This window comes from Podarcis filfolensis (assembly GCF_964270895.1).
Source record: "Podarcis filfolensis genome assembly, chromosome: 3".
NCBI lineage: Eukaryota > Metazoa > Chordata > Lepidosauria > Squamata > Lacertidae > Podarcis > Podarcis filfolensis.
Window position 1 is genome coordinate 53,318,453 of NC_139606.1, and position 25,943 is coordinate 53,344,395.

Consider the following 25,943-nt stretch of genomic DNA (forward strand, 5'->3'; position numbering starts at 1 on the left):
CCCAATCTTGGCATCTGTTAAGAATATACACTCAGTGTTATTTATAATTCATCATGTACAATTTAGGATACCAAGCACTGCATGAAAACAGCCGCAGATGGTAAATGGCCAGTTTTTAATGCTGCCCACTGTATATGTCTGCGCCATCTGCGCCATTGTGTATGCCAATGAAGCTGAGAAGACTGATGCAAATTATTTCCAGGAAACAGAAAATTAATTAATTATTGCAACAGATTAAAAGGGACACTTAACAAGGACATCAAGGGCTGTGTCTACAATGCAGTGTTTAGCCATGGCTTTATGTTAAAACATGACCAGTTTGGTATGGAATGACACTGCACTCAGAGTGCTTTTAAAATAATAATTGTAAAAGTGCTTTGCAAATGCCAAATAGTAGTAGCAGGCCTAAACTTACCATATTTTTCGCTCCACAGGGCGCACCTAGTTTTTAGGGGGGGAATAAAGAAAAAAAAATTATCCCCCCCCCAAAGAGCAAAGAAGCCAAGACAGTGAGCACAACCTCGCCTTCGCTCCCAGAGCTTGCTGCTATCTGCAAGCTTCCTGAGCCCGGTGGGAACTCCCGCGGGGCTCCGAAGGTTTGCAGATAGGTGCCTGTAGCCCGGGGTGCGCAGCGGGAGTTGGCACTGCGCTCCCCTGGCTTCAGGCTGCTATCCTCAAGCCTTCGGAGCCCCGCGGGACCTCCCACCGCACTCCAAAGGCTTGCGGATAGCTGCCTGAAGCCTGGAGAGTGAGCACACTCAAATAACTCCCCCTACCACACCCAATCATTATTGTTCCATCAACAAAGCTTCATTTCAAAAGCTTGCTATTTTTCGGATTCTAGCTCACATGATGAGAGGCATCATCTCATCTTCTTTGCTCAGAGATACTGATAAAGCTACTAATGCTCTAGTCTCTCAGATAAGATCACAATCTGAAGGTGTGGAAGCATTTTGAAGCAGTAAGCATTTCAAAAAGGTGCTACCGTATTTTTCACTCTATAACACGCACCCGACCATAACACGGACGTAGTTTTTAGAGGAGGAAAATCCGTAGGCATGCCACCCGTAGGCATTCCCTCCATAACACGCACAGACATTTCCCTTTACTTTCTAGGAGGAAAAAAGTGAGTGTTATGGTGCAAAAAATACGGTAAGTGGGAAATTGTGACACAGGCTACTAAGCATTTGTATGTGTGCTCACTCAACCACTTTGACCTGCAGAACTGATGCATTTACAAGTGCTGCATGCTTACTCCACAGTCCATCAACCTTTCAGTGTAGCAGCACTTACACTCTGGAACACTCTGCCCATTGACATTAGGCAAGCACCTTTACGGTTTCCAGAGCCTGCTAACGGTATACAAATTCTATTAAATAAATAAAACACTCCCAGTGCTACAGACACTTTACACTCTTTAGAATCAGTTCCCCAAACAAAATGTTTTATTGCCAACATTCCAATCAGAATGCTAGTCTTCAAACTGTAATCACCAAGCAGAAGCTGAAAAACTGGTGCTGATGTTGTTGTTGTAGGTCAGTGTCGAGTGCACTCTCATTTCATTCTTGCCTTTAAAGAAATGAAACTTTTAAGAAGATCAGTGTATTGTCAATGAGGAAGAAGGGAGCTTCATGGGCAGGTTGTACTAAAGACAGACTCAAACTTTATCTTGAAGCCTCCAAAATAAAAACCTGTCCCATATATGAAAACCATAGAATCCGATTATAAAACATGTCCTATCAACACTACACCCTTAAAACACTATTTTTATTCTTAAATCAGTTTGCAGCAACCTGGGAAGTAAGAAAGGCCAAAAACTACATACAACTTACAAATGCTAGTAGTATAATCCAAGTTTTATAGGAAGATTGTTTACAATGACACAAGCAGCCTTACAGGGTATAATATTTTTGTGCCAAGCTTGCTTCCTACATACAGTGGACCCTCAGGTTATGTTACCTTCGGGTAACATAATCTTTGGGTTGTGAACACAGCAAACCTGGAAGTGGGTTTGCTGCTCAGCGTGCACAGAAGTGCTCTGTGGCACTGCGTGTGTGCGCAGAAGTGGTCCTATGGTTACAAAATTTTAAGGATACAGCCGGGCCTCCAGAATGGATCCCGTTCGTAACCAGACGTATCACTGTATTACTGTTTACTTCTCTGGTGAGTTCTCAACTGTTACCACCTAAGATGCATTTGGATGGTGGGGCAGGGGTGCAGAAAAGAGGAAGAATTGCAAGAGACCTGATGGGAAGATGGTTTGACAAACAACCCTGTAGTTCTTCATTCACTAAAAGCCTGTACAAACTGAGCTACAAAGCCAAACATAACCTGCCAGCCAGGGTCAACAGAGCTGACAGTTTTGAACTGCAGGAACAGGGTTCTCAAGCACTTGACTATTATATATTGATAGAGGGAGTGATATATTGATAGTGGCATGTTTTTCTAGTTGGTGCGTCATTCTTTGATATTCTGTATCACTGATAGTACTGAATAGAGCATTTTCTTTCAAAATATCAAAAATTGTTAGTGATAACTATGCTGTTTCCCCCTTAAGGTTCTCTTAGATTATTATACCTTTTTTTACTGAATACTTGAACACAACTCTGTAGTTTAATTAGTGTGCTATAATTCCAAACGTGATTTTCACTAGTAATCTCCTAGTAGTTATCCATGCAAAGTAACCTCTCAACATTCATTGTTTGCCCCAATAGTTATACAAAAAGCATTTTTTGTGAACTATCGAATGTAGTTCAGTGCAATTTCAACCTTCACTATATTTCTTTATAATAGTCTTACCAGCATGACATTTATGTGTTTTCTAGGCAATGATGGACAAGACAGCTGAGTACATTTTTTTTAATAAAGATATAATTACAAAAAGGGGTAAAATCAGTTCAGGAAAAGGCAAATTTTAATAGATCATTTAGACGTCTAACATAATAGCACATCCATTTTGAATACTATTACTTAAAGCCTGGCGGAAGGAACAAAATTTTGCATCATAATTAGAAAACTCACAATACAACTTGCCAAAAACAAAAACACAGTTGTTTGAAAATAAATACGCTCCATGCCAAATAGTACAAAATGAAAATCAAGAGTCTCTTCTCATATGAAAAGTTCCTTTTAACTTTTCCCCCCACTTTTGTATTGTGTCCTTTAATTGATGTGAGTCTCTACATTCAAGGATTGTTGAGCTGTTCTGACTTTGTGCTGTTCAGAGGAGGGAAAAAGTCAACTGTTAACATGGGTCACAATTTAACGCCATTCTCTGCTCATTTAAAAACAGTAAGGGTTGCATTGCTCACATTATAAATTCTTTAATAGCTATTGGCACTGATTTATTGTCATCCATAATGGATAACAGATGCATAAATAACATTTCAAAGTTAATGGCTGTTCTGAAACAGGCACATTATAGGGTGGCCACAATTTACTTACCCTTTGGTATCTGCTTTCTCACCACTGCTATCCTTGGATTTATCTTCCTCTTTAATGTCTAAAAATAATTAAAAGTGGCAGGTTTATATAAATAAATTTCAAATGACAACTGCTGACTTAGCTGTTAACAAGTTACAATGAAAATGAACACTGATAGAAGAATTTGAATGAAGCTGCACCTTTGCCAGTGCTGATTTCTTCTTTCAAAACAGGTGTGTGGAATCTTTGGCCCCACCACATGCTGCTGAACTACAACTACTGGCCATGCTGGCTGAGGCAGATGGGAGTTGTAGTTTAGCAACACCTGGAAGGTGAAAGGTTTTAATAAAAGAATGAAAATTTAAAAAAGGGTTAAAGTAGAGATATTCTCAGAAAGATAAACATTCCAACCAACAGCCTAATCCAGAAATGCACAACTTAGATTCAAACTAAAGGAAAACCAACAGTTATGGACCATGGCATGTGAGCTGCTTTATGCCTCAACTGCTTTTGCAGAATGATGCATACAGTGGTAGCTTGGTTCCCAAATGGCTTAGTTGTTAAACAAATCAGCTTCCGAATGCCACAAACCTGGAAATAAATGTTCTGGTTTGCAAACGTTTTTTAGAAGCCAAACGTCTAATCAGACTTCCGGAACAAGTTCGAAAACCAAGGTACCACTGTATAACAAATATGGGTAGTTTACCATCATAAATTAAGTAGGTCTGACCTAATCTCAACAATATTTAGTTGGAAGCAAAACCCATTACTTTCAGGAGAGTATGATATGCTTAGGAATATAGCCAACAAGGAAAGTAAAAGAAAGAAAAATACTGATTTAGACTTTTACCTGCTTTTTTATCTTCTGTTTCTTTTTTGTCTTCTTCTAGTCGGGCTTTCTTTGCTCCTTTCTTATGATCTGCAACATTTCTGCGTCCACCTTCCCCTTCATCTTCAGAATCAGAAAATTCTTCATCACAGGCTATTCGCTTATCTGATGCACGAACTAGAAGGGAATAGGATTAGAAAACACATTCCTCAAAGATCACCTTCTTGTGTGTTCCATTTCTCTCACCATGGGAAGGCATAAAATAAATAAAAGTTATTTGGTGACAACTCTTCCCTGCAATTTGCATCAGTAAAGGAAGTCCTGCTGCATTGATCATAACCATAATGAAAACTTTCCATATGACAGCAATGTTGTGTTTAGAAAGACATTCCTCAATACAGTGAGTGGGTGGGGAATGAACTCATAATGGGGTTGCAATTTCAACAGTGTATTGGTGCTAAGTGCAATGTGTACTCTAGCTCTTATTTAGGCCTGAGGCAAAATTTGCCGCTTATTAGCCAAAAGATGCAGTAGAAATAGCATGTATTACCGACATGAAATTTCAACATATAAGCAGCATCAGTCCTCATTCACAGGCAAACAGGTTATAAAGTCCAAAGTAGAAGTTACTATTGCAAAATAGCACCTGCAGCGTCTACTTGACCCAGTTATTCCCTTCCTGGAAACTAAGTAAAAACCAGAACTTCTAGGCCAACTCAAATGCTCAGACATGTCTTGTGAACTGGTCCAATATGTAAGGCCTGTGTATCTAATTTGTGCCTTTAAACAGGCACAAGGCAAACATCTGCTGAAGGAGAAGGGGAGGCAATTTTTGTCAATTCCCCCTCCACCCTGCAGCCTCCAGTGTCCACTTCCCAAATCTGCTCTAAAGAGCCCCCAATGCTCCAGAATCATTTTCAGTAGGACTGGGGACTATAGGGAAAATAGGCAAGAATCACATTTGTCTTATGTTAGCAGAAACCTCTGCTGAAGCAACAGTGCTAGGAGAACTAATTTAAAAAGCTTGGTGTACTAAGAACTATGCCAAAAATGATTATATGATTTCAAGATTGGCTTTAAAAATTAAGCAGCTTCCCCTTGGTTGCCAGTTGTGTTTATTTCCCAGGCTTTCTGCCTTCATGTTCTGATATGTAATTGCTGTCTTCCTCAGAAAGCACTAAAGCCAATTTGTTTCTGGATGGTAATTTTAGATGCCCATCTGACTTACTGGGGCACTTCTGTTCCACCTTCTTTAGTACTACTTCTTCAACAATCCACCCAGTATTAATGTTAGTCCATTCTTACTAGAAATACGTTTGTCTGGATCTTCACCATCTTCATCACCACTGTCTTCATGAACAGCATCTTCAGGAATAGCCTGCATCTGTACACCTGGGGCATGGGGCAACATGCGCAAGTTCTCAAACAAACGCTGTCTGCAAGGCAAGTAATCCAGGGAAAAGTTGTTATGAGACAACTTTCTTCTTAATAGCTTGGGAGTTTCTTAGTTCTCGTCCTCACAAAAATACCCAGCTGCCTAGTAATGGTATAGGAAAATAAGGTGAAAAGCAAGTTACATAGCAAGAGGGGCAATTTTCTTGAAAAAGGCAAGCCATGGTATCCAAAGGAAATACATGTGTCAGACAGAACATCTATGGTTAGAGGTGAATACATTTAAAAAATACAAACTCTCAGAACATATGGCTGGCATTCAACATAATGAAATTAAGCAAAATATAGTGATACTTTGATCATGTTTTTGCATTTCTGCTGACAAAAGAGCTTACTGAGACTTAATAGCTCTTTTGCAAAAATAAAAAATTATTTTAACAATGTGTACCAAATTTTGAAAGATAAAAAGGTTTTTCTTTTCCAACCATTAAGTACTGAGAGCTGTAGCCATCTAAGCCATGCTCAGAGTAGATCTAATGAAATCAAACTTAAGTCTATTAATATTAATGGGTCTACTCTGAGTATGACTTAGTTGGATACAACCCTGAAACATTAAAATACAGGTTTGGGTTTATCCAATCATGTCCCTCCAGCAACAGAAGATAGTTTGATCAAGCAAAGGCTTCCATCAGAAGAATGAGGTTTGGGGGTTTTTCTGCTTTTTCCCTGCCCCAGAAATCCATCCCAGAAGGTTGTTCTAGCTTTTAGAACGACATGGGAGGTGGCACAGGAGGCCATAGGGAAGAGAACTGGTGAAAAGTGCTTCTCCCCCTTCCATTGACAGAAGCATTCACTGATCAGAGAGCCTTTCTTCAACAGAGGGACACTAACTGAATACAGTCTTTGACTTTCTAGTTTCACCTGCTGGCTTTTAAAGCAGTAATTCTGCTATCTCAAGAGCCCAGGACCTTTTAACCCCTCATTTTCCCTGCTTCATATTGAGCATAAAAAAGAAAATGGATCCTTACCCACTGCAAAGATTTAGATCGTTATAGTATTTATGTGTCTTTATGGCATTAATACTCACTTAATCTTCTCCATATATTCTGGGGTGTTCTGGTTTGTCATATTTGAAGGGCTAATATGCAGCTTGAAATCTGGTCCAAAATACTCAAAGTAGTCATTGTATGGCAATTCTGTAAAAACAAAATGAAGTAATAATAGCTTCTTAAAACAGCCTTATTGCTCTTCAGATTATAGTGGTCAGATATGATAGTATGCATTTTTTTTTATGTTTGAAAGCATAGCTTCTGTTTTCTTCTACTAAATGCTGAAAAAAAGAACAAATCCACAGGAATGCAATGCAGCTCTCAAATATTTAATAGACATTCAAAATTATTTTCTGATCCAGAATAAATACATTAGGAAGTATCTGAATTCTAAGGAAGAACAAATATTTTTTCAAGATTAAATGTGCTACAGTTATCTTTTATAGCAGAAATCTAGATGCTCCACCGTGGTATAAAAATGAAGCCTGATTTGTTTCTGTGATTGTAAGTTGCTTTAAACTGTTTTAAATAATGTGTGCTGGTTTTTGGAACCCACTTGGGATCTTAAGGTGATAGGTGGGTAATTAGTAACAACAACAACAACAACAACAACAACAACAACAACAACAACAACAACAACAACAACTTACTGGCATATTTCACACACCACAAATTATGTTGAAGATGTAGAAAATCTCGTGTTTATGAATGTAAAGTTTAAATGATTGTATGGTTTGAATGAAATAGAGGAAACAAGCTCAACTTTAGGTTGTCATGAAACCAGGTTTTGCTTCCTCAAGGTAGACAACAATCAGTAAGCCATAAATAAATCTTCACTTTCTGGTTGTGGTTTGTTTGGAGAGAAACCAAAGTCCAGGGTTCACATGTCACTACAATCCAGACTCTGACTTGCTTCTTCCCTTGCCCAGCACAATCAGGAGCTGGGAGGAGCAAAGCTCTTGTGCATTTAAAACCATAGCTTATTTAAACAATAGTTTAAAATAAAATATACTATGTTGAAAATAACACATTGTGTTTAAATAAAACACACCAAATACACTTACTCATTTATACAATCTATAAAAGGTCCATGCAGATTTCTATGCATCTCATTAATGCTTTCTAAAACATCTGTGTTCACCCATCTAGGTAAGCCATTTGAAGCTACCAAGAATCTGGTTAATGAGCCAGAAACCACATGAGTCAAGACAGATATCCCACTTCTTAATGATTCAACCATTAGCAAAATCCCCTGTAGATCAAAGAATGGTTATTAAGTCTTTTCTGTCAGTCTCCAATCCTCTGTAGCAGGTTGGCATAGGCTCTATGGCAAGATACACTGTACTGCAATACATACTATTTGCAGTTACAGAATACAAACAGTTGGCAATCTCCCTGGCCACTGAAATGGGGGATCTGATGACTAAGGCAAGCTAAAGTTTAAGTCACATGTTATTCTTCATATGCAGAGAACTTAAACCCTGGTGTCACCTGTGATACTCCTTAGAACAGTGGCTCCTAATCCCATTCTCCCAATGAACCACTTCATGAGCCACTTAATGATTTTTCTGCCTGTTGTAGCAATTGTAATACACTGCACTACATAATGTATGACTTTTCATGAATTTTTGCAGACATGCTCTAGACCACTTGAATGAAGCTCATGGACCACAGTTTGGGAAGCCGTGGCTCCAAGCATTTACCATTAGGGATTTCGCAATCTAAGGCAACAGCAGTCTCATAGGTCCAACATCGAGCAACGTTCCGTATGGTATATCCACCTCCTCCAAGCATCAGAAGAGGCAAGTTGAAAGTCTTCACAACTTCTACACATTTAGCATGTCCTTAAAAAACAAACAAACCATAAAGACATACAGTTATATTCCTTTCAAGATTACACAATTAAGATCTGTATACAGAAACATCAGCTCTAGAAAAACAAACTTAAACACAACTGAAAGATGCAAGAACTAAAAAAACAGAATATCCTATCAATTTTGGAATCCGATCTTCTGTTTTGCATTTATGGCATTGAGTTACACAAGAATTATTATTTTTTTGCAAGAGTCATAAAGGCAAACAGATGCACACTCAGTTTAATAATTCTTGCAATCTAATCATAAATTGAATGCATTTAATACATTACTGATCTAATTATACTAAAATATTGACCAAATTGCATCTCACACATTATGCAATATTTAATAGCTTATTCACATAAACATCACTGAATTTCTACATGTGATCATGTGATCTCTGCCTACTAAGACCTGAACTTACTTCCTAAAATCACACAAAACTGAAGCACTGCAAATAAAAGACATTGACATGGAACATCTTTTTCGCATCTTCCTTTAGATGTACTATGGCCAAAAGGGTGCATACTTGACAGTCACCAGTGTGTTTGTGTGTAGCGGGGGGGGGGGGGGGAGGGGAGTCCCAGCATTAGAGATGGCTGCCCAGAGAGATGGCTGCAAGAGAACTGATACTCAAAAACAAAACAAAACAAAACATTTCCACTAAATCTGCATTCAGTACTTGTTTTCAAAACATATGTAACTGTGACTCTACAGTAATGTTTTGCTCTCTGACCTTTGACCGTAAGATTAAAACATCCCAGCCTGTCACCAGACAGTGAATCTGCCCCACACTGCAACACCACAGCACTAGGTTGGTACATCTCCATGACTTTGGAAATAATCTGTAAAGAAGCAGAAATCATGGTAAATCTATTATTCAGCCTCACAGAAGCATCTCTAAAAAAAAGTATCTAGAATATACTCACTGGCTTAAATATCTGACCATATGACTCATCATCTATTCCATCTCTCATTGGAAAGTTGACAGCATAGTATTTGCCTTTTCCAGCACCTATGTCCTATAAGAGAACACAAACAAGACAAAAACAAAAATCACAAACTCATATCAAAAGGCAAAACACATTTTGTGTTTACCACTGGACCACTTGTGGCCAAGAGTGTTTGAAAGTAGTTTAGTTGCTACCTAGACATTTTAAAAATTCTGAGTATGTAATGAATACCAAAACTGCACATATAAAAAGTGTGCCAGATATTTATTATTAAATTTATCTCACCCTTTCTCCCAAAGCAGCCCAGGGAAGCAAACAATACTTCAAGTTTAATCTTCAGATAAAGCATTAAATCTTCAGATAAAACATTTGATCAGTGCAGTAGAAGAAATCAGTGCACAAGGAAGTATATCCAAAAGAACAGAAGGATGACATGTGAAAATACAGAAGAATCAGACCCAAAAGTATAATTTGGATTTTATGACTTTATTGAAATTCACCAAAGTATGGTTTTAGAATCATTGCAGGGATTTAAATAGAGTATCACCGAGAGTGGGGATGGCATAAAACAGAAACATATGGGTAGATCGGCTTTAAAAGACAACCAGTTACCTGGGGATGGGGAGTAATGTCATGGGTCTGCTGTGTCAGATCCGTAAAATCACATGTTATTATATCTACGAGAAATGTGCCACAATTCACTAATTGAAACACATCAAGTTTATTCCTTTTTGCACCTGCTTCAACATTCATGATTTACAAACGGAATTCAAGACCTTTGACGTCTGTTTAGTACATCAGTAGCTAAAAAGACATTTTGTTTCCAGTTTGAATATATTCTTCATATTTACTAATAGAAAGTTACAATGTTGTTCTAGAGGGGAACCACAATTATTGTACCTTAAGGATAAATGATTATTTTGTGACAGAAGCTTTCATTGTCCACTTCAATTGCATGAAGTTTTATACAGTTTGACTACAAGAATTGTGCTAGTACAGGGCAACAGTCTTCTTTGTTTTTTGACGTACTGCAGCAGTTCCTAAAGCAGTACAAGCTTTATATATCTAAACAGTAGCAGATTTTTAAAGAGATACAATGAAAATGTTTCTTATAGAAACGTCTTTCCAGAAGAGTCAAATCTTAAAGTGAGGAGCTCTAACTTGTTATGGAGTCACTTTTTATCACCATGTGTCCTTCCTTACTATTTCACAAGAAGCAAAACTGTGCAATGCATCCAGGCTCAGGACCACAATACCTCAAGGACTGCCTTTTTCCATATGAACCTACCTGGACCCTGAGATCATCACCTGAGGACCTTCTTTGTGTGGCTCCCCATTTGTGGAATGCTCTCCCTGGCTGGCACTATCATTATACACCTTTAGGTGCCAGGTGAAAATGCTCCTCTTCAACCAGGCCTTTGGCTGATGAACATCTTATATACCCCTTTTAAATGTGTTTATTATTTGTTTGTGGTTACTGCTTTTTGTTCTTGTTTTATTATGTATTTTGTGTTTTTATATTGTATTTTTATGTTGTGAACCACCCTGAGATCTTTGGATGAAGGGCAGTATGCAAATTTAATAAATAAACAAAATGCTATTAAGAGAATCTCATACAATGGTTTTATCTAGATACAGCTGAATTAACACGCAGTGCTCTTAGCATACATTGTAACATACACAAAAGGCATGTAAGCAACTTAAGTTTACTATGTTGTATTATACAGTACATTTTTATAGTTATTATATTATATATTGAATGATAGGCAGCACACCCACCATGCTCCAAGTAAGCAAAATTAAAAAGTCTCAGAAAATATGGGAATCAAACAAATATATTCCTGTTTAGCTGAGGTATTAATGTCAAAATTAACTGAATTTGCTTTCTGGACAGATTATTAAGGATATCAGAAGATTAGGTTTAATAAGAAATTAAACTTTCATGTATTTGACAGGTGAGAAGCCTAGTTTAAGGTCAGTGCATCTGCTCTTTAGAGGCCTGGATTTAGCATGAAGCAACAGTACCATCTTGTGGCCAATCACGTTGAGATACAAAAGCTGTCTCCAAGCTAGCACATTTAATTTCTGTTGAAAAAAGGAACAAATACCACAGCTAGCAACAACAGAAATGGGTACCATGGATTATATTATGCACAGGAATTTTAAATGAACAGCTTTGTGTGCTCATGCAAATGCAAGCATCTCTACTATAGTAACATTCTAGATAAGCTTCAACTATGATTACTGGTGATTTTTAAATGGCATTTTAGGAACTATTAGCAAGCTGGGCAGTTTTTTTCAGCTATTTTGACGTTTTGTATACCTATCTTACGCATCATTGATATGCTTGAAAGTATTTTTGCCCACTCCCAGAATGGTTTATAGATCAAAATAAAATGACGCAGGTTTACAATCTAAAGAGCACAAAAAGGAAAAGAGATGGGAGAGGAAGGAAGGAATTCAGATCTACTCTTGAAGATCCAGTTTTTAGATTAGCAAAATGGATGTCAGATATAAAACGACAAGAAAAAAGTAACCCTAGTTACCAAAACTGCCATTCATTCCAATGTTGCAGTACTATGCCACTCAGGGACAACACACATTGTTTACATAATAGCCCAACTAGTGTAGGAAACAATACCGTAATTAAGATGAAAAAATACATCATATATAGAATCAGACTCATCAAGTTAAGAGTTAGCCTTTTTCACCCTGATCAATTTCAAAGTGTCCTTCTTCAGAAGGAAGGATAAAACTAAGTAAATTAAAATCGCTAACTTGATAACCAGGCTTAAATATAGCATTTGCAAGATGCTACTTTAATCAAATGGTAACCTCATATCTGAACTTACTCTCAAATCGCCTGTGCCAGGGAAATATTCACCATATTTATGGAATGATACTGTCATTACACGATCAGTTGTGTAAAATGCTTCTTCAACGCCATCACCATGATGGATATCAATATCAATGTACAATACTCTTTGGTGGTATCTGGAGGGAGAGAGAGAGAGACTTTACTTGAGCAGTACCAATAAAACTCACTACTTACCTTTCAAAAAGTTTATCTGGTGCCAAATTTATCCCCAGACTAAATCAGATATATAAAGCCGCATGACTACATGTATACAGATCTGTTCTCCCTTTTCCAATATAATGCTTAAAACTATGTGTATCATGACACAATATCAAGAACCAGGAAGGTCACTGTGTATAGCCGTACTGACAGCTCATTAATAAAAATAAAATTATCTGCAAATTACACTTGTTTAGCTCCCAGAGAGGGACCAAATTAGGGCGCCTTTGCTACACCAGCCTACAGCTCATGCAGCAACAATGTCCCCCCAGAAACCCCCAAAGCCTGAATCCCCTCACTTTTTGCCCTGGGCAAGGCTTTGGATGGAACAATAACTCTGCTGCTTTATTTTGTTCTGATGCTTGCTCCCCAGCCAGAGTCTGAATTGATCAGTAAGCTATTTAGAACAAAAAGGGTTTTGCAATTTATATCATGCATGCACACATACACAAACACACATATAAACAAAATATAATTTAAAACGACCAAGGAACAATGATCGCTAGTCCTCTGGTCAATATATACAGATTAAGCCAGTACACAGCCTATATTTTTAACATTTCTAGAAGACAAGTTGTGCATATAGCACCAACATGAACTTACTTTAGTAATTCCAGAATGGCAAGCACAATATCATTGACATAGCAGAAACCTGATGCTTCTGACTTCTTAGCATGATGAAGTCCTCCAGCCCAATTAACAGCCATGTCTGTTTGTTGTCTGTTTAATTTTACTGCTCCAGCTAAAGAACCATTATGGAGAAAAATGCAGGTAAGGAATGAAAAAGGTAGACAGTATGTCTTGCCAAAAAAAAAAGAGAGAGAAAGAGAGAGAGAGCTTCAATGTAAGACATCGTGGTGCAGCCTGGATTTTAACTGTTTATTGTTAGGCACTTCTAAAGTTGGATATACCAACTCATGCAACAGAATGAACTATTAATTTGTAATGGGAGATGCTGAAAGATAAAAGGCCCAACTAGTCCAGCATTCTGTTCTCACAATGACTAACCAGATGTCTAGAGGAAGCAGAGAAGCAAGACATGAGTGCATTAAACTTCTCTAACTCATGATCCCCAGCTACTGGCATTCAGAGGCACACTCTGATACTGGAGGTAGTACATATCCATCATGCCTAGTAGCTACTGATAACAACATTTTCTTTTAATTAAACATTTCACTTTATATTTCTATTAAATTCTTTCTCCCTCATTGATTTCCACAAGAGCTATAAAAGTTGTCACATGGGTAATGTTTGAAAAAAACTGGTACAGCCTTTTAAAAATTAACAACTCCAGGAAAACATTAGGATATACTTACCCACAGAGCCTCCAGTTGACAGCTGACAGAACTCAAACAGCCCATCAAACACAGGACAGTCTTCCCCCACGTTAACTATACAAGACAAGTTTTATTTATCCTTAAATGTATTATTACTTAAGTTTTTTTGTTGTTTTTTTTTTGTGTGTGTATATATATATATGTGTGTGTGTGTGTGTGTGTGTGTGTGTGTGTGTGTGTGTAAGTATAGCATGTTGGTCAATTGACTAAACATTGTCAAATGTTCCATGAAAAAAGAACACCTCTGCATTGGTAGCATTATCTCAAATGTGGCCACACCATAGATTACAATACCTTTTAGAAAACTGATTTCACTGTTTGTTAATCATTCAACCTGCTGATGTTGAATCTATGTGTATTGTTCTAAAAAAATAATAATGCTAAATGTCTATTACTTGACCAGTGATATGGATCAAATAATTTTTGATCCGTTAAATGCCCAACACTATCTTTAAAATGAAAACCAAAACCTTAGAACAGAGGCATTTTTCAAAACTTAACCTAACCATTACCACAGATGTGAAACTTGGTAGACACCTTTTTTTGTCAGTTAAGTATATTTAAATATGCTTTTATGGATTCAGAGCAGTTTGTAGCTGAGTGTATGCCTAAATTTACAGCATCACTATATGTCAAATTATGGCTTATGAAGTTTCAGCAAAAAGACAATTACCAGTTACCAATTAAGGTACTATAGGCGGCTTAAACTGAGCAAATAGTTATCCAACTAGTAAAATACAATTCTCTTGCAAGTTATGCTGTCATTCAGAATTCATAATGGAAATCAATGTTCAGAAATCAAAGAAAGTACAAGTTAATTGAAAAGATAAATATTACAGTTTTTCGTCATGCTATCTAATGTTCTAAATTTTGGGATGAAAAATTACACTAGTTTAATTTAATACATGTGGCAAACCTGTTACTATGGTCCAATTCAGATATATAGCTTTGAAACTAGTGAATGAAATTAGAAGCTGATTTCCACCTCTGGTGTAAAAGCTAACTATGGTTAGCAGTAACTATCCCCTAAGAAGAAAAGGGAGACATGTGCAACTCCTAGAGAAAGAATCATGTGCAATATGACTCAGTTATCAAACTATGGTTTGGTAACTGGACAGCATTACATCTGAACAAGCCTGAATGTTATAACCACTATAGCCAACAACTAACAATTCAAAATGATTAAACATCATATAGACAGGATTCTACACATTACAGTAAAATAGATAATATAATACTCTCCATCTTAACAGATCAAGTTCGCAAAACCAGGTGGGAAACTGAGGGAAACCAGTTATTTTTAGCATTAGACTTACATCTTTGCATTTGTTTACTATATTCAGACATATTGTCGGGTCTAATTGAGCGAAGAAATTTTATGTACTCATCACTGTGGTATTTCGTCATTTCTTCTGCTGTAGCTTTGTGAGGCCGCTGGAAAAGAAACATTGAATTTGATCTGAGACAGAATAAAAAGCAGTAGTATTTCAAGTACTTCAAACAGATTTGATCAGGCATGTGTTAAGTTGAAACTTGCTGAAATATTTTAAAATATGCTCAACAACACATTATAAACAGAAAACACTTTGTTGTATATATTTTACTGTAACCATGTCATGTTTTCCATCCAGTAGATATCTGAACACTGAATGCTTGTGAATTTTGTTTCCTTATGTGGCATTTTCACAGGTACTCATAGGTTTCATAGAATCATAGGGACCCTGAGGATCATTTAGTCCAACCCCTGCAATGCAGGAATATACAGCTCTCCTGTATGGGGATTAAACCTGCAACCTTGGCATTATCAGCACCACATTCTAACCATCTGACCCAGGCTCAGTTTGTGTTCTTCTTTGGAAGAAAACTGTTATCTCAGAATCAGCCAGAGGATTTTCCACAACAAAGAAAGTGTTGAAGTGAATTAAAAATCTTAGGAAACTATAGCCTCTTCACTGCTCATCAACTTTCAAGTGACAAAACTGTAAATGTATACTCACATAAATTTCCATTTTTCTGTACAAGCCATAATTTAGCAACAAGTTGTGTGTCATGCGAATCCTGTGAGGCTTCATTGGGTGCCCCTGTCCATAATAATAGTTCCCAATATCACCTAAAAGAAAGCAAATGAGTCATGCTTGAAAATGTAATGATCACTTTTTCTGGCTTTACTTAACTAAGTTCTCTCTCTAGAACAGGGATTCACAATGCAAACACTAGTCGTAACGGCAGGCTGCCTTCCTGCTTTGGTGAGTATTCCTTCAGTAAGACTGTGCCCTCCCTTTGCATCTCAAGAGGATGTAGGAAAGAAACATAGTTCTGCTTCCTGTTGAGTCTGTTCCATTTGTAAATTGAGTCCCCCACTGCTATGGGAAAGCACGCCTTGGTTTAAGAACGGACTTCCGGAACGGATTAAGTTCGTAAACCAAGGTACCACCATACTGTAATGTACTCTATATGAGGCTGCCCTGGGGTCTTGTTCAAAAGCTCCAGTTGGTGTTGAATGCAACAGCCAGAGAGCTTTAAGGGGGCATCTGGCTGAGAATATGTGACATCAAAGCTTTTATTCAGATAGAACTCAGTTCCAGCATCTCTTAGGTGGGCGCCATTGCCATTATAAGAGAATGGGGGAGTTGTTCATGGTGAGTTCTGGCACTATGTGACATTATTGTTAAAACAGCTGCATTGGTTACCCAGCTACTACTGAGTCTGCTTCATGGTCCTTGTACAAAGTGATTAATGTACAAAGGGCTTGTACAAAACAACTTAGTGCAGGATACCTCAGGCACTGCCTGAACCCTTACATGCTAGAGCTGGGTGATATATTGATATATCATCCAAAACTATTTTGAAGTTCATATTGTGGTAATTGTTTCATAATATCTGAGCTGGCAATATATTGCAAATCACAATGTGTGTAAGGGCTAGGCGATATCTGGTTTTCAACACTGCAATAACTCACCAGCTAAACATTGCAATGTTATCACCAGCTAAACATTGCAATCTACCACAATGTCTGAAATAAGGATGGAAATATACAGAGGCAAACAAGGCAATGTCCTGGCAACTGCTACTACTTAGGGGTCTAAAACTTAAATGACCATATTATTTATCATCACGCACTCAGTTTCATCAGCAGGCAAGCCAAAATGCATCCCAACAGAACTTTTGGTTTGGGGCTTGGCTACCAAATGGTGGCATTCAGAACAATCCAAAGTACAGCCAGTCTCCTGCTGCCACCACAAGGCCTCGCAGGCCACCATTACAGCCACCCCCATGACAAGGCCTTGCAGGCTGTCACTGCTTTTACCACTGCCACAAGGCCATCACTACAAGTTCTCACAGGCTGCCGCTGCTTCTGCCCACTGCCGTGGCAAGGCTTCACAGGCTGCTGTTGATTCTGCTGCTGCCGCCTCTGCTGCCTAGTAGGCCTGCTGGCAGTCCCAGATTATTTGTATTCACTATGATTCATCACCAAATTTTGGATTGTCCCGAATATAAGCCCAAAACCCAACGTCTCATTTGGATGCATTTTTGGTTGCCTGCTGCTGAAAGTGACAATGAGGTGATCTTCTGCAGGAGTGTGGTTGGTTGTTCTTCAAGTTGGCAAGGCTCCTTTGATTAGCACTCAAATAAATGGATCTGAAGAAAAGAGTTTGCTCTTTGCCCACTATCATCTACATGAAGACCCACAAAAGACTTGCCACAAGTCTGGGGGTTCCCCCCCCTTAAAGCAATGAGTCACGACATCCTTACTATTTAGAGCAGTATAGAGCAATGGATTCTGGGCACTCTTCCACCAGGAGACAAGGACTCTCTTGCGCAAGAAAGTGGCAAAAAAGCAACTCTCCTTTCTGCAGCACTCTACTTCTTGCAGACAAGGGAGAAGTTAAGCACCCCCATTCAATTTATTTGAAGAGAGCTTCTGAGTCGCCAACTGAAGTGCACCTGTATAGTGTTGTCCCAAGCACACCACAGATGAGGAACTTGTGGCATTGCTATCAGTGGAGCTATAAACACACACACTTAAAAGAAAACAGAATAATCACTTAGAAAATAGAGGAGGAAATATACTGAGCTAAGTAATGTTATACAGTGGTACCTTAGGTTAAGTACTTAATTCGTTCCGGAGGTCCATACTTAACCTGAAACTGTTCTTACCCTGAAGCACCACTTTAGCTAATGGGGCCTCCTGCTGCTGCCGCGCCGCCAGAGTACGATTTCTGTTCTCATCCTGAAGCAAAGTTCTTAACCTGAAGCACTATTTCTGGGTTAGTGGAGTCTGTAACCTGAAGCGTATGTAACCTGAAGCGTATGTAACCCGAGGTACCACTGTACCTGGAAAAATGATGCCTACACTTATATTTGGACTTATATGCCTACACTTATATTTAATATCCGAAGTCAAATATTTGGACTTCCGTTTAACAAGATTAGTGACAAACACAACAATTAAATACATTATTTAATGTATGAAAATCAGCATGCATTCTCCATGTATTCTTGCAAAGTACTGGACATACAACAAGATTTTAACGCTATCTTTCACCTATAAAAACCAAATCTCAGTTCACAAACAGCTCTCCCTACTAAGGGCTATTTTCTCATCTGTTGAAAACTAAACAAAGAAGAGTGAGCAACAAAGAAGGCTGCTGCAACCACCATTCTGCCTTTCTTGGCAGCATTTTAGAAATTTATACTAGGCTGAAAAGCTTCTGTCTCTGCAAAGCAGATTAACTGCACTACAGTCAAACTTTGAAATGCACAGCTATCTACCCCAAAACTGTCTATTCAGAGTGTGCAAAGTACTGAGGATATCCTTTCTTCACCCAGCTCCCACTGAGCATAACTATCAGATTCCCCAATTCTATCCATTCTCTCAGTGAAAAGAATCACTTAATTTGTGGTTATATATTTAATATGATCTAAGCATATTTGCTTAAGAATCATTTCACAAGTAGATGCATTTAGGACTGAAATCCTATTCTAATTATTATAGCTAGCCTATTGATGGCAAGACAGAGTCTCAAACTAGGATGTGCTCTCCCAAGCCCACATTCTGAGCATGTTCATACTCCTGTCTCAGGGAAATGTGAAAGTATGATGATTCGTAATAGTATTAGTATTCTTTGTTTCTGAATGTGAAATTTTTATTGTATTTTTGATAATGGTTTTTTGGGGGGGGGGACACCTGCAAATTGTTTAGAAATTTCTGTTGATATGAAGCGGAAGATAAATTAAAAATAAATAATAAACATAAAATATGAAACAAATTTATTAACCATTAAAATTAATTTAATAACTCCAGAGGTAGCAAGCTACTGAAACCCAGCAACTGGAGCTTGGGGGCTGAAAGGGAAAAACTACTGCCCTCATTCACTACTTCTGGGTTTCCTGGAAACATCTGCTGACAAATTGTACCTCAGGATGCTACAATATGTAGCTTTTTAAACTGACCCTGCAGTGTTCATTTTAAAATGAACTTAATAAGAACTTTAAAATGAGCTTATGAAGACACAATAATTAAAAGCATGAGAGAAAGCATGTTTTAATTGTCTGTGCCCAAGAAAGATTTTAAACGGCTGTTTGAAGTTTTTATCTTTTTTATTTTTAATCTTCCATCCCTCTAGTGAAAGTGCTGGCTGCAAACGTGAAGCTAACATATGCTGCCATGAGAGAGGAATGAAGTGAATCCATTCTGATAAGAAGCCAGGGGACTCAGGGGTAAAGCAAAGACTGTAAAATTTTGAGGAATGAGAATTATTAATAAGACCAAGAACACTCAGTATGGCAAAAATACAGTTAGATACCTCATTTACTGTTGGCATCGTGCAGCAACTGCTGTATGTGCAACTGAAAGAGCTCAGAGTTGGGATGCATAAATTGGTGAATGAAAATGGACAAGAGAAAAATAAGGCTAAAGGCGGCACAGAACCTTTGGAAAATAATACTGATGCAGGACTACCAGAACAGGAGAGTGGAATGGTAAAACTGAAGCAGTATATGGTGAAATGGAGAGGACCTCCAAATAGATGCCTGGAGGAGTGAAACAGTTCAATGGTGGAATTATGAAGTTGGAAGAGTGGAATGAAACCATGGATTGAGAGATTAAAAAATATTCTGGGCTGGCAGAGATGGAGCTGAGAAAGGATTCTGTATACAATTTTGAGTGAATTAAGAGAGGAAAACTATCAAGCCTCTGGAAAAAGAATGGAAGAAGTGATTGTGAAAAGAATCTCTTTGTTCTAAATCAGGATGGAAAATCACAGCCAACAGGAAATGAGATTGGAATACAGTGGTACCTCGGGTTACAGACGCTTCAGGTTACAGACTCCGCTAACCCAGAAATAGTACCTCAGGTTAAGAACTTTGCTTCAGGATGAGAACAGAAATTGCGCGGCGGCGGCGTGGCAGACCCCATTAGCTAAAGTGGTGCTTGAGGTTAAGAACAGTTTCAGAACAAGACCTCGGGAAAGAATTAAGTACATAACCAGAGGTACCACTGTATATGGAACTGGGTGTGAATTGATCAATATACAATGTGGAAATAACTATGGATTGCTGTTTTGATGTATGACCACAGCAAATAGACTCCTGTGTAAATGAAGACGAAGGATTTATTGTTTTTCAACACTGGAGGCAAAGTTGTTTTGCTGGACTGGAGGAAGAATACTGTTGACATTTATTGATATTAATAACTGGAGAAGCTCTTTTAGACTTGTGTGGAAGGAAAAATGAATGAACCTGAGATGCCTAGATTTGAAGACTGGGAAAATATCACATAGCAGAAGGAGGAACAGCTGTATACCATCTTGGAATAAATATTCTGCATATTTTGAATAATATTTATATGCATAACTATTGGAAGTCCTTTTTATTTCTTCATTTTTTAATTATTATATTATGGTTTCTCTTTTCTACATTTTTTTGCTTTGCTCTTGCTTATGCACATGAAGGTGATGGGTGGTTGGTGAAAGACCCTGTGTTAGAGGCAGAAAATGGAAGATCTCCCGGGTGGGGGGGGGGGAGAGAGAGAAGAAAGGGAAACTCCCAGGTGGGTCCACCCTTTTCTGTGTGAGACAAGGGTTAAGATCTACCGTATTTTTCGCCCTATAGGACGCACTTTTTCCCCTCCAAAAATGAAGGGGAAATCTGGGTGCGTCCTATGGGGCGAATGCAGGCTTTCGCTGAAGCTTGGAGAGCGAGAGGGGTCGGTGCGCACCGACCCCTCTCATTCTCCAGGCTTCGGGAATACACCCGCAGCCTAGGCAGCCCTGTGGGAGGTCCCGCAGGGATGTCTAGGCTGCGGATAGCAGCCTGCTTCCCGGAGCGTCGGGCGCCCTGAAAGCAGAGCGCCCGGCCCTTCGGGAATACATCCGCAGCCTAGGCAGCCCTGTGGGAGGTCCCGCAGGGATGTCTAGGCTGCGGATAGCAGCCTGCTTCCCGGCACGTCGGGCGCTCTGCTTTCAGGGCGCCCGGCGCTTCAGGAACACATCCGCAGCGTGGGGAGCCCTGCAGGAGTTCCCCGCAGGGCTCCCCACGCTGCGGATAGCAGCCTGCCGCCCGGCGGGCGGGATGCCCTGAAGCAGAGCGCCCCTCGCGCCGGACAGACATCCGCAGCGTGGGGAGCCCTGCAGGAGTTCCCCGCAGGGCTTCCCACGCTGCGGATAGCAGCCTGCCGCCCGGCGCGCAGGGCACCCTGAAGCAGAGCGCCCCTCGCGCCGGGCATACATCCGCAGCGTGGGGAGCCCTGCAGGAGTTCCCCGCAGGGCTCCCCACGCTGCGGATAGCAGCCTGCCGCCTGGCGGGTGGGGCGCCCTGAATCAGAGCGCCCCTCGCGCTGGGCAGACATCGGCCAGCCCCACAAGCTCGGGGGACAGCAGGGAGGCACAGCGCCGCCATCCCGCTGTTCCTTGACCTGGTTCGGTTTCTCCGACCTGCTTTTTGTGGGGGAAATAAAGGAAAAAAATTTTCCTTTATTTCCCCCCCCCAAAAAACTAGGTGCGTCCTATGGGACGAAAAATACGGTACCCTTGAGAGAGGACTTTGCATGGTGATAATGATGGTTTTCTCTTTCTTTTTTTGTTTTCATTTAGATTAGTCTGTTTTTATTGTACAGTGGTACCTAGGGTTAAGAACTTAATTCGTTCCGGAGGTCCATTCTTAACCTGAAGCTGTTCTTAACCTGAAGCACCACTTTAGCTAATGGGGCCTCCCGCTGCCGCGGGAGCACAATTTCTGTTCTCATCCTGAAGCAAAGTTCTTAACCTGAGGTACTATTTCTGGGTTAGCGGAGTCTGTAACCTGAAGCGGCCGTAACCTGAGGTACCACTGTACTATATTATAAAAAACCTTTTATAAAATTTTATGGAAATAATAATGAACCATAATAATTTAATGCATCCCAGCAAACATATTTCTACAGAATAATGAATCTATTTGTGAGGTAGTAATCTTTTCTGTGTACTTGATTTCATCTTAAAATAATTGCAGTCATTTTTAAACTTGCCTGATGTGTGACCAATAACTGCCCCCAAAGTATAATGAATGGCATTTTCCTATTCCTCAATGTTGAGATATCCAGATTTTTGCAGTCATTAACAAACTGCAGTTTAATTCAACCTCCTACTCTAAACCCATTTAATTCAGATGACATTACCACCACCACCAGATCCAGTGGGATCAACTTCTCTAGGAGGTCCCTAACATTTTTGAATTGAGGAAAACTGTGTATCCCTGCAAGTGTATATTGTCTACCTTACTAGAGCCACAGTGCCAACAAATAAAGGATGTATTTGAAAAAACATTTCTGGAGTCTCCAGTGCAAGATGCCATTTTGTGTTAAATTGCTGTGAAAATGCACCTAAATGATGAGTGAGCAGGAAAAATCAGAGTGCCACTATCACTACTTCTTTAAACAGCACCCATAGGCAAACATTCTACCAGAAATAGGTAACATTCACAACTTTCAAGTCTTTATCACCATACAAGTTAAGTAACCTAGAACAATCCTTAGTTCAAATGCAAAAAAGTCAAGATTTCACACATGCCATACAAGAGATTTGTTGCTTTAAACAATCCAACATATTCAAGTTTTGAGAATCAATATACGTACTTTAGGAAAAAATTACAAGGGACATTAGTTCTTTGGAGAATGGTATAAATACAACAACTTCTTGGTTTCTCTCTCTCTCTCTCTCTCTCTCTCACACACACACACACACTAGGCTGGATGCTTCAATTTCTTGTATTATTTTCAATAGATGCATGTTCTGCTGTCTATTTGTGGATAGCCTGGTGAAGCAAAATAAAGTTCCCCTGCAATGTCCTTACATCTGCAGTTTGTACGGCTAAGAGCAAATAAACTGAGAATAAAACTTAACAGCTGGAATATGCAACCTATTTTTTGCTAAATAAGTGGTTGAGAAATAAAGTCTTGCTTTAAATTAGTGGTTGCTTTTACTTAAGTGCCCAGGAAGATGCACTCTGTTCAAAACATTTACATGTTGCATTTGAAGTTTAATACAGTGGTACACCAGTTTTCAAACGTCTCGGAAGTTGAACGTTTCGGTTTACGAACGCCAAACAGCTGGAAGTAAATGCTTGTTTTCGAACACGCCTCAGAAGTCGAATGGCTTCTGCTGAGTCCCCCCCCCCCAATTTTCTCCATTAAATTTGCAAACCGCCCTTTGCGCCTCAGTTTTTGAATGTTTCTTGAACGGTCTTCCGGAATGGATTATGTTAGAAAACCGAGGTACCACTGCAAACGTCTGCCTTATACCCATGGGCTGTCCCGCACCCGCATTGTGCTTCTTGATGGCTGTAGTAATTCATTTCTACTAAATTTCACATAGAGTATAATCTTCACTTTTCTACGTTATCTCCACTCCACAATTTTAAATCTTTACCATTCTTTTGGCTACCATGTATAACAGTGTTCAAAACAATACGCTTATATCCAGGATATAAACCCCTAACTACAATGAAAATAACCATTTCCTGAATTAGTGATGGGGTTCCAATGGATGGTGGGGACAACCTGTATTCACCAGGGTGAGGTGCGCAAGAAAGATGCTCTATGGAGCTATGAGGATGCGATAGGCAGGCCATTCATCCAGATCCTTCCAGTGGGGCTCTCAGCTTTGGCCAGGGCGTGCCAGTCTCGCACCTTTCAGGGATTCAACGTTGAGGCCTTCAGATTCTCAACGCAACGCAGTTACTCGCGCGCCCAAGTCCCACTCTAAGGACGCTTAGTAGGAAAAGGATCGCGAGGCCAGCCTCGGATCCCACCCCCTCAAAATGGGGACCCTTCCCATGAGGTTTGTTGCTAGGCCGAGCCGGGCGCGCACCCCTCACCCCCTTTTGCAAAGCGTTCGTTAGTAGATGCGCGCGGATTTCGAAGGAGGCGAAACCCGATACAAAAATTAAAGGGGGTGGGGGGGTGTAGATGCGCTTTAAGAAACCAGGGGCTCAGCACCTTCCTTCCAACCCAGATGCAGCCCCTGCAGACACAATGGGTAAAAGCAAGAGGGGAGGGGAGGGGGGAGGGCTGGAGAGGCGGCGCGTGCGCCGGAAGGAGAAGGCGCGCGAGGACAGCCGAGGGGCTGCCGAGGGGGCCGGGGCGCGCGAGGACGGAGCCAACGAACATTCCCAACGGCGAAAGAAGCGCGGCCTGGAGGGGAAGGCGCGCGGAGACGAACAGCTGCTCTTGCTACCACGCGCACACGCACCCCAACCGACACACAAAACACAACAAAACCCGGCGCCCTGCCCCGCCCCCCTCACCGTCATAGTAGTAACAGACTTTCTTCTTGCCGCCTCCCTGGCTGTACGCCATGAGACTTGTCTGAGGGGAAACCCGGGGCCGGGCGAGACTAGGCTTGAAGGGGCCGGGATTTACGTCGACGGTGGCGGCGGCGGCGGCAGCAACAGCAGCAGGGACGCCGGAGCCGGGGGCAGCCTCAGGAAGACCCGGTCCCGCCTCTTCCAGCAGCGACTGGAGCCACCCGAAGGAACCACCCTGAAACGGGGGGGGCAGAGAGAGACAAAATGCTCTAGCGCCCCCCTTTCGCAGTCACGGAAGCTCTCTTTCGGCTTTGAACCGCTCTGTAATGGGTTGCCCCGTTCCCGTGGGTGCTTCGGATTGTAAGTTGCTAAGGCTTCCGGTTAATGGGAGGAAACGTAGAGCGGTCAGCCCCTCCCCCCCTGGGCAGAGTCGCAATGGTACAGGCCATTCTGGTCAGACTCTCTGCAGAGCGCGTGCGCAGAAGCATCTGCTCTGTTCTTGCTTGTATGGGCTATGACCACGAGAGCGTTGGCTCCGCCCCTACTCCTTTCTTCTTAGGCCTCCACCAAAAACAACCCACAACCCCCTCTCGCTTTTACTAATAGACATTTCACAATGTCTGAAAGAAGGATGGAGTGATACAGAGGCAAACAGGGCAATGTCCTGGCAACTGCTACTACTTAGGGGGTCTAAAATGGATAAATGACAATATTATCAATCGTCACACAGTTTCATCAGCAGAGAAGCCAAAATGCATCCCAACAGGACTTTTGGTTTGGGGCTTGGCTACCAAATGGTGAGGGGACGCGGGTGGTGCTGTGGGTTAAACCACAGAGACTAGGACTTGCCGATCAGAAGGTCGGCAGTTCAAATCCCCACGATGGAGTGAGCTCCAGTTGCTTGGTCCCTGCTCCTGCCAACTTAGCAGTTCGAAAGCACGTCAAAATGCAAGTAGATAAATAGGTACTGCTCTGGCGGGAAGGTAAACGGCGTTTCTGTGCGCTGCTCTGGTTCACCAGAAGTGGCTTAGTCATACTGGCCACATAAAGCAAGATGAGTGCCGCAACCCCAGAGTCGGCCACGACTGGACGTAATGGTCAGGGGTCCCTTTACTTTTACCTCAAATGATAGTATTCAAGACAATCCAAAGTACGGTGATCAATCATAGAGAATACAAATATTCTGGGACTGCTAGACTGCCAGCAGGCCTGCTAGGAGGCAGAAGCAGCAGTGGCAGAAACAACT

General features: G+C 40.5%; 1 protein-coding gene across 2 annotated transcripts; it reads right to left on the minus strand.

Moving 5' to 3' along the window:
* Positions 1 to 2,845: 2,845 nt before the first annotated feature.
* On the minus strand, positions 2,846 to 25,166 carry HDAC2 (histone deacetylase 2). 2 transcript variants are annotated; one of them, XM_083608622.1, is made up of 14 exons: positions 24,698 to 25,166; positions 15,913 to 16,025; positions 15,232 to 15,349; positions 13,895 to 13,969; positions 13,182 to 13,320; positions 12,355 to 12,496; positions 9,479 to 9,571; positions 9,286 to 9,394; positions 8,397 to 8,537; positions 6,732 to 6,840; positions 5,558 to 5,688; positions 4,274 to 4,429; positions 3,445 to 3,502; positions 2,846 to 3,216 (listed from the first exon to the last, which is right to left on the minus strand). In XM_083608622.1, exons 1-14 carry the CDS (start codon positions 24,747 to 24,749, stop codon positions 3,186 to 3,188), a joined length of 1,467 nt encoding a protein of 488 aa, XP_083464748.1. In that variant the 5' UTR covers positions 24,750 to 25,166; the 3' UTR covers positions 2,846 to 3,185. The 2 variants fall into 2 exon arrangements, with proteins under 2 accessions (XP_083464748.1, XP_083464747.1); XM_083608621.1 differs by lacking the exon at positions 24,698 to 25,166 and adding an exon at positions 23,962 to 24,037.
* Between the last annotated feature and the right edge of the window lie 777 nt (positions 25,167 to 25,943).

What these genes read in the sequence shown, in the direction of transcription:
- HDAC2 (XM_083608621.1), bottom strand. Translation starts at nt 24,022, where the DNA reads ATGGCCTGCCTATCGCATCCTCATAGCTCCATAGAGCATCTTTCTTGC. An exon ending in ACAGAAAAATGGAAATTTAT is followed by an intron (nt 15,350 to 15,912) that starts GTGAGTATACAT and finishes TTTCTTTTCCAG; the next exon opens with CGGCCTCACAAAGCTACAGC. An exon ending in ATGGTCAGATATTTAAGCCA is followed by an intron (nt 9,395 to 9,478) that starts GTGAGTATATTC and finishes GCTTCTTTACAG; the next exon opens with ATTATTTCCAAAGTCATGGA.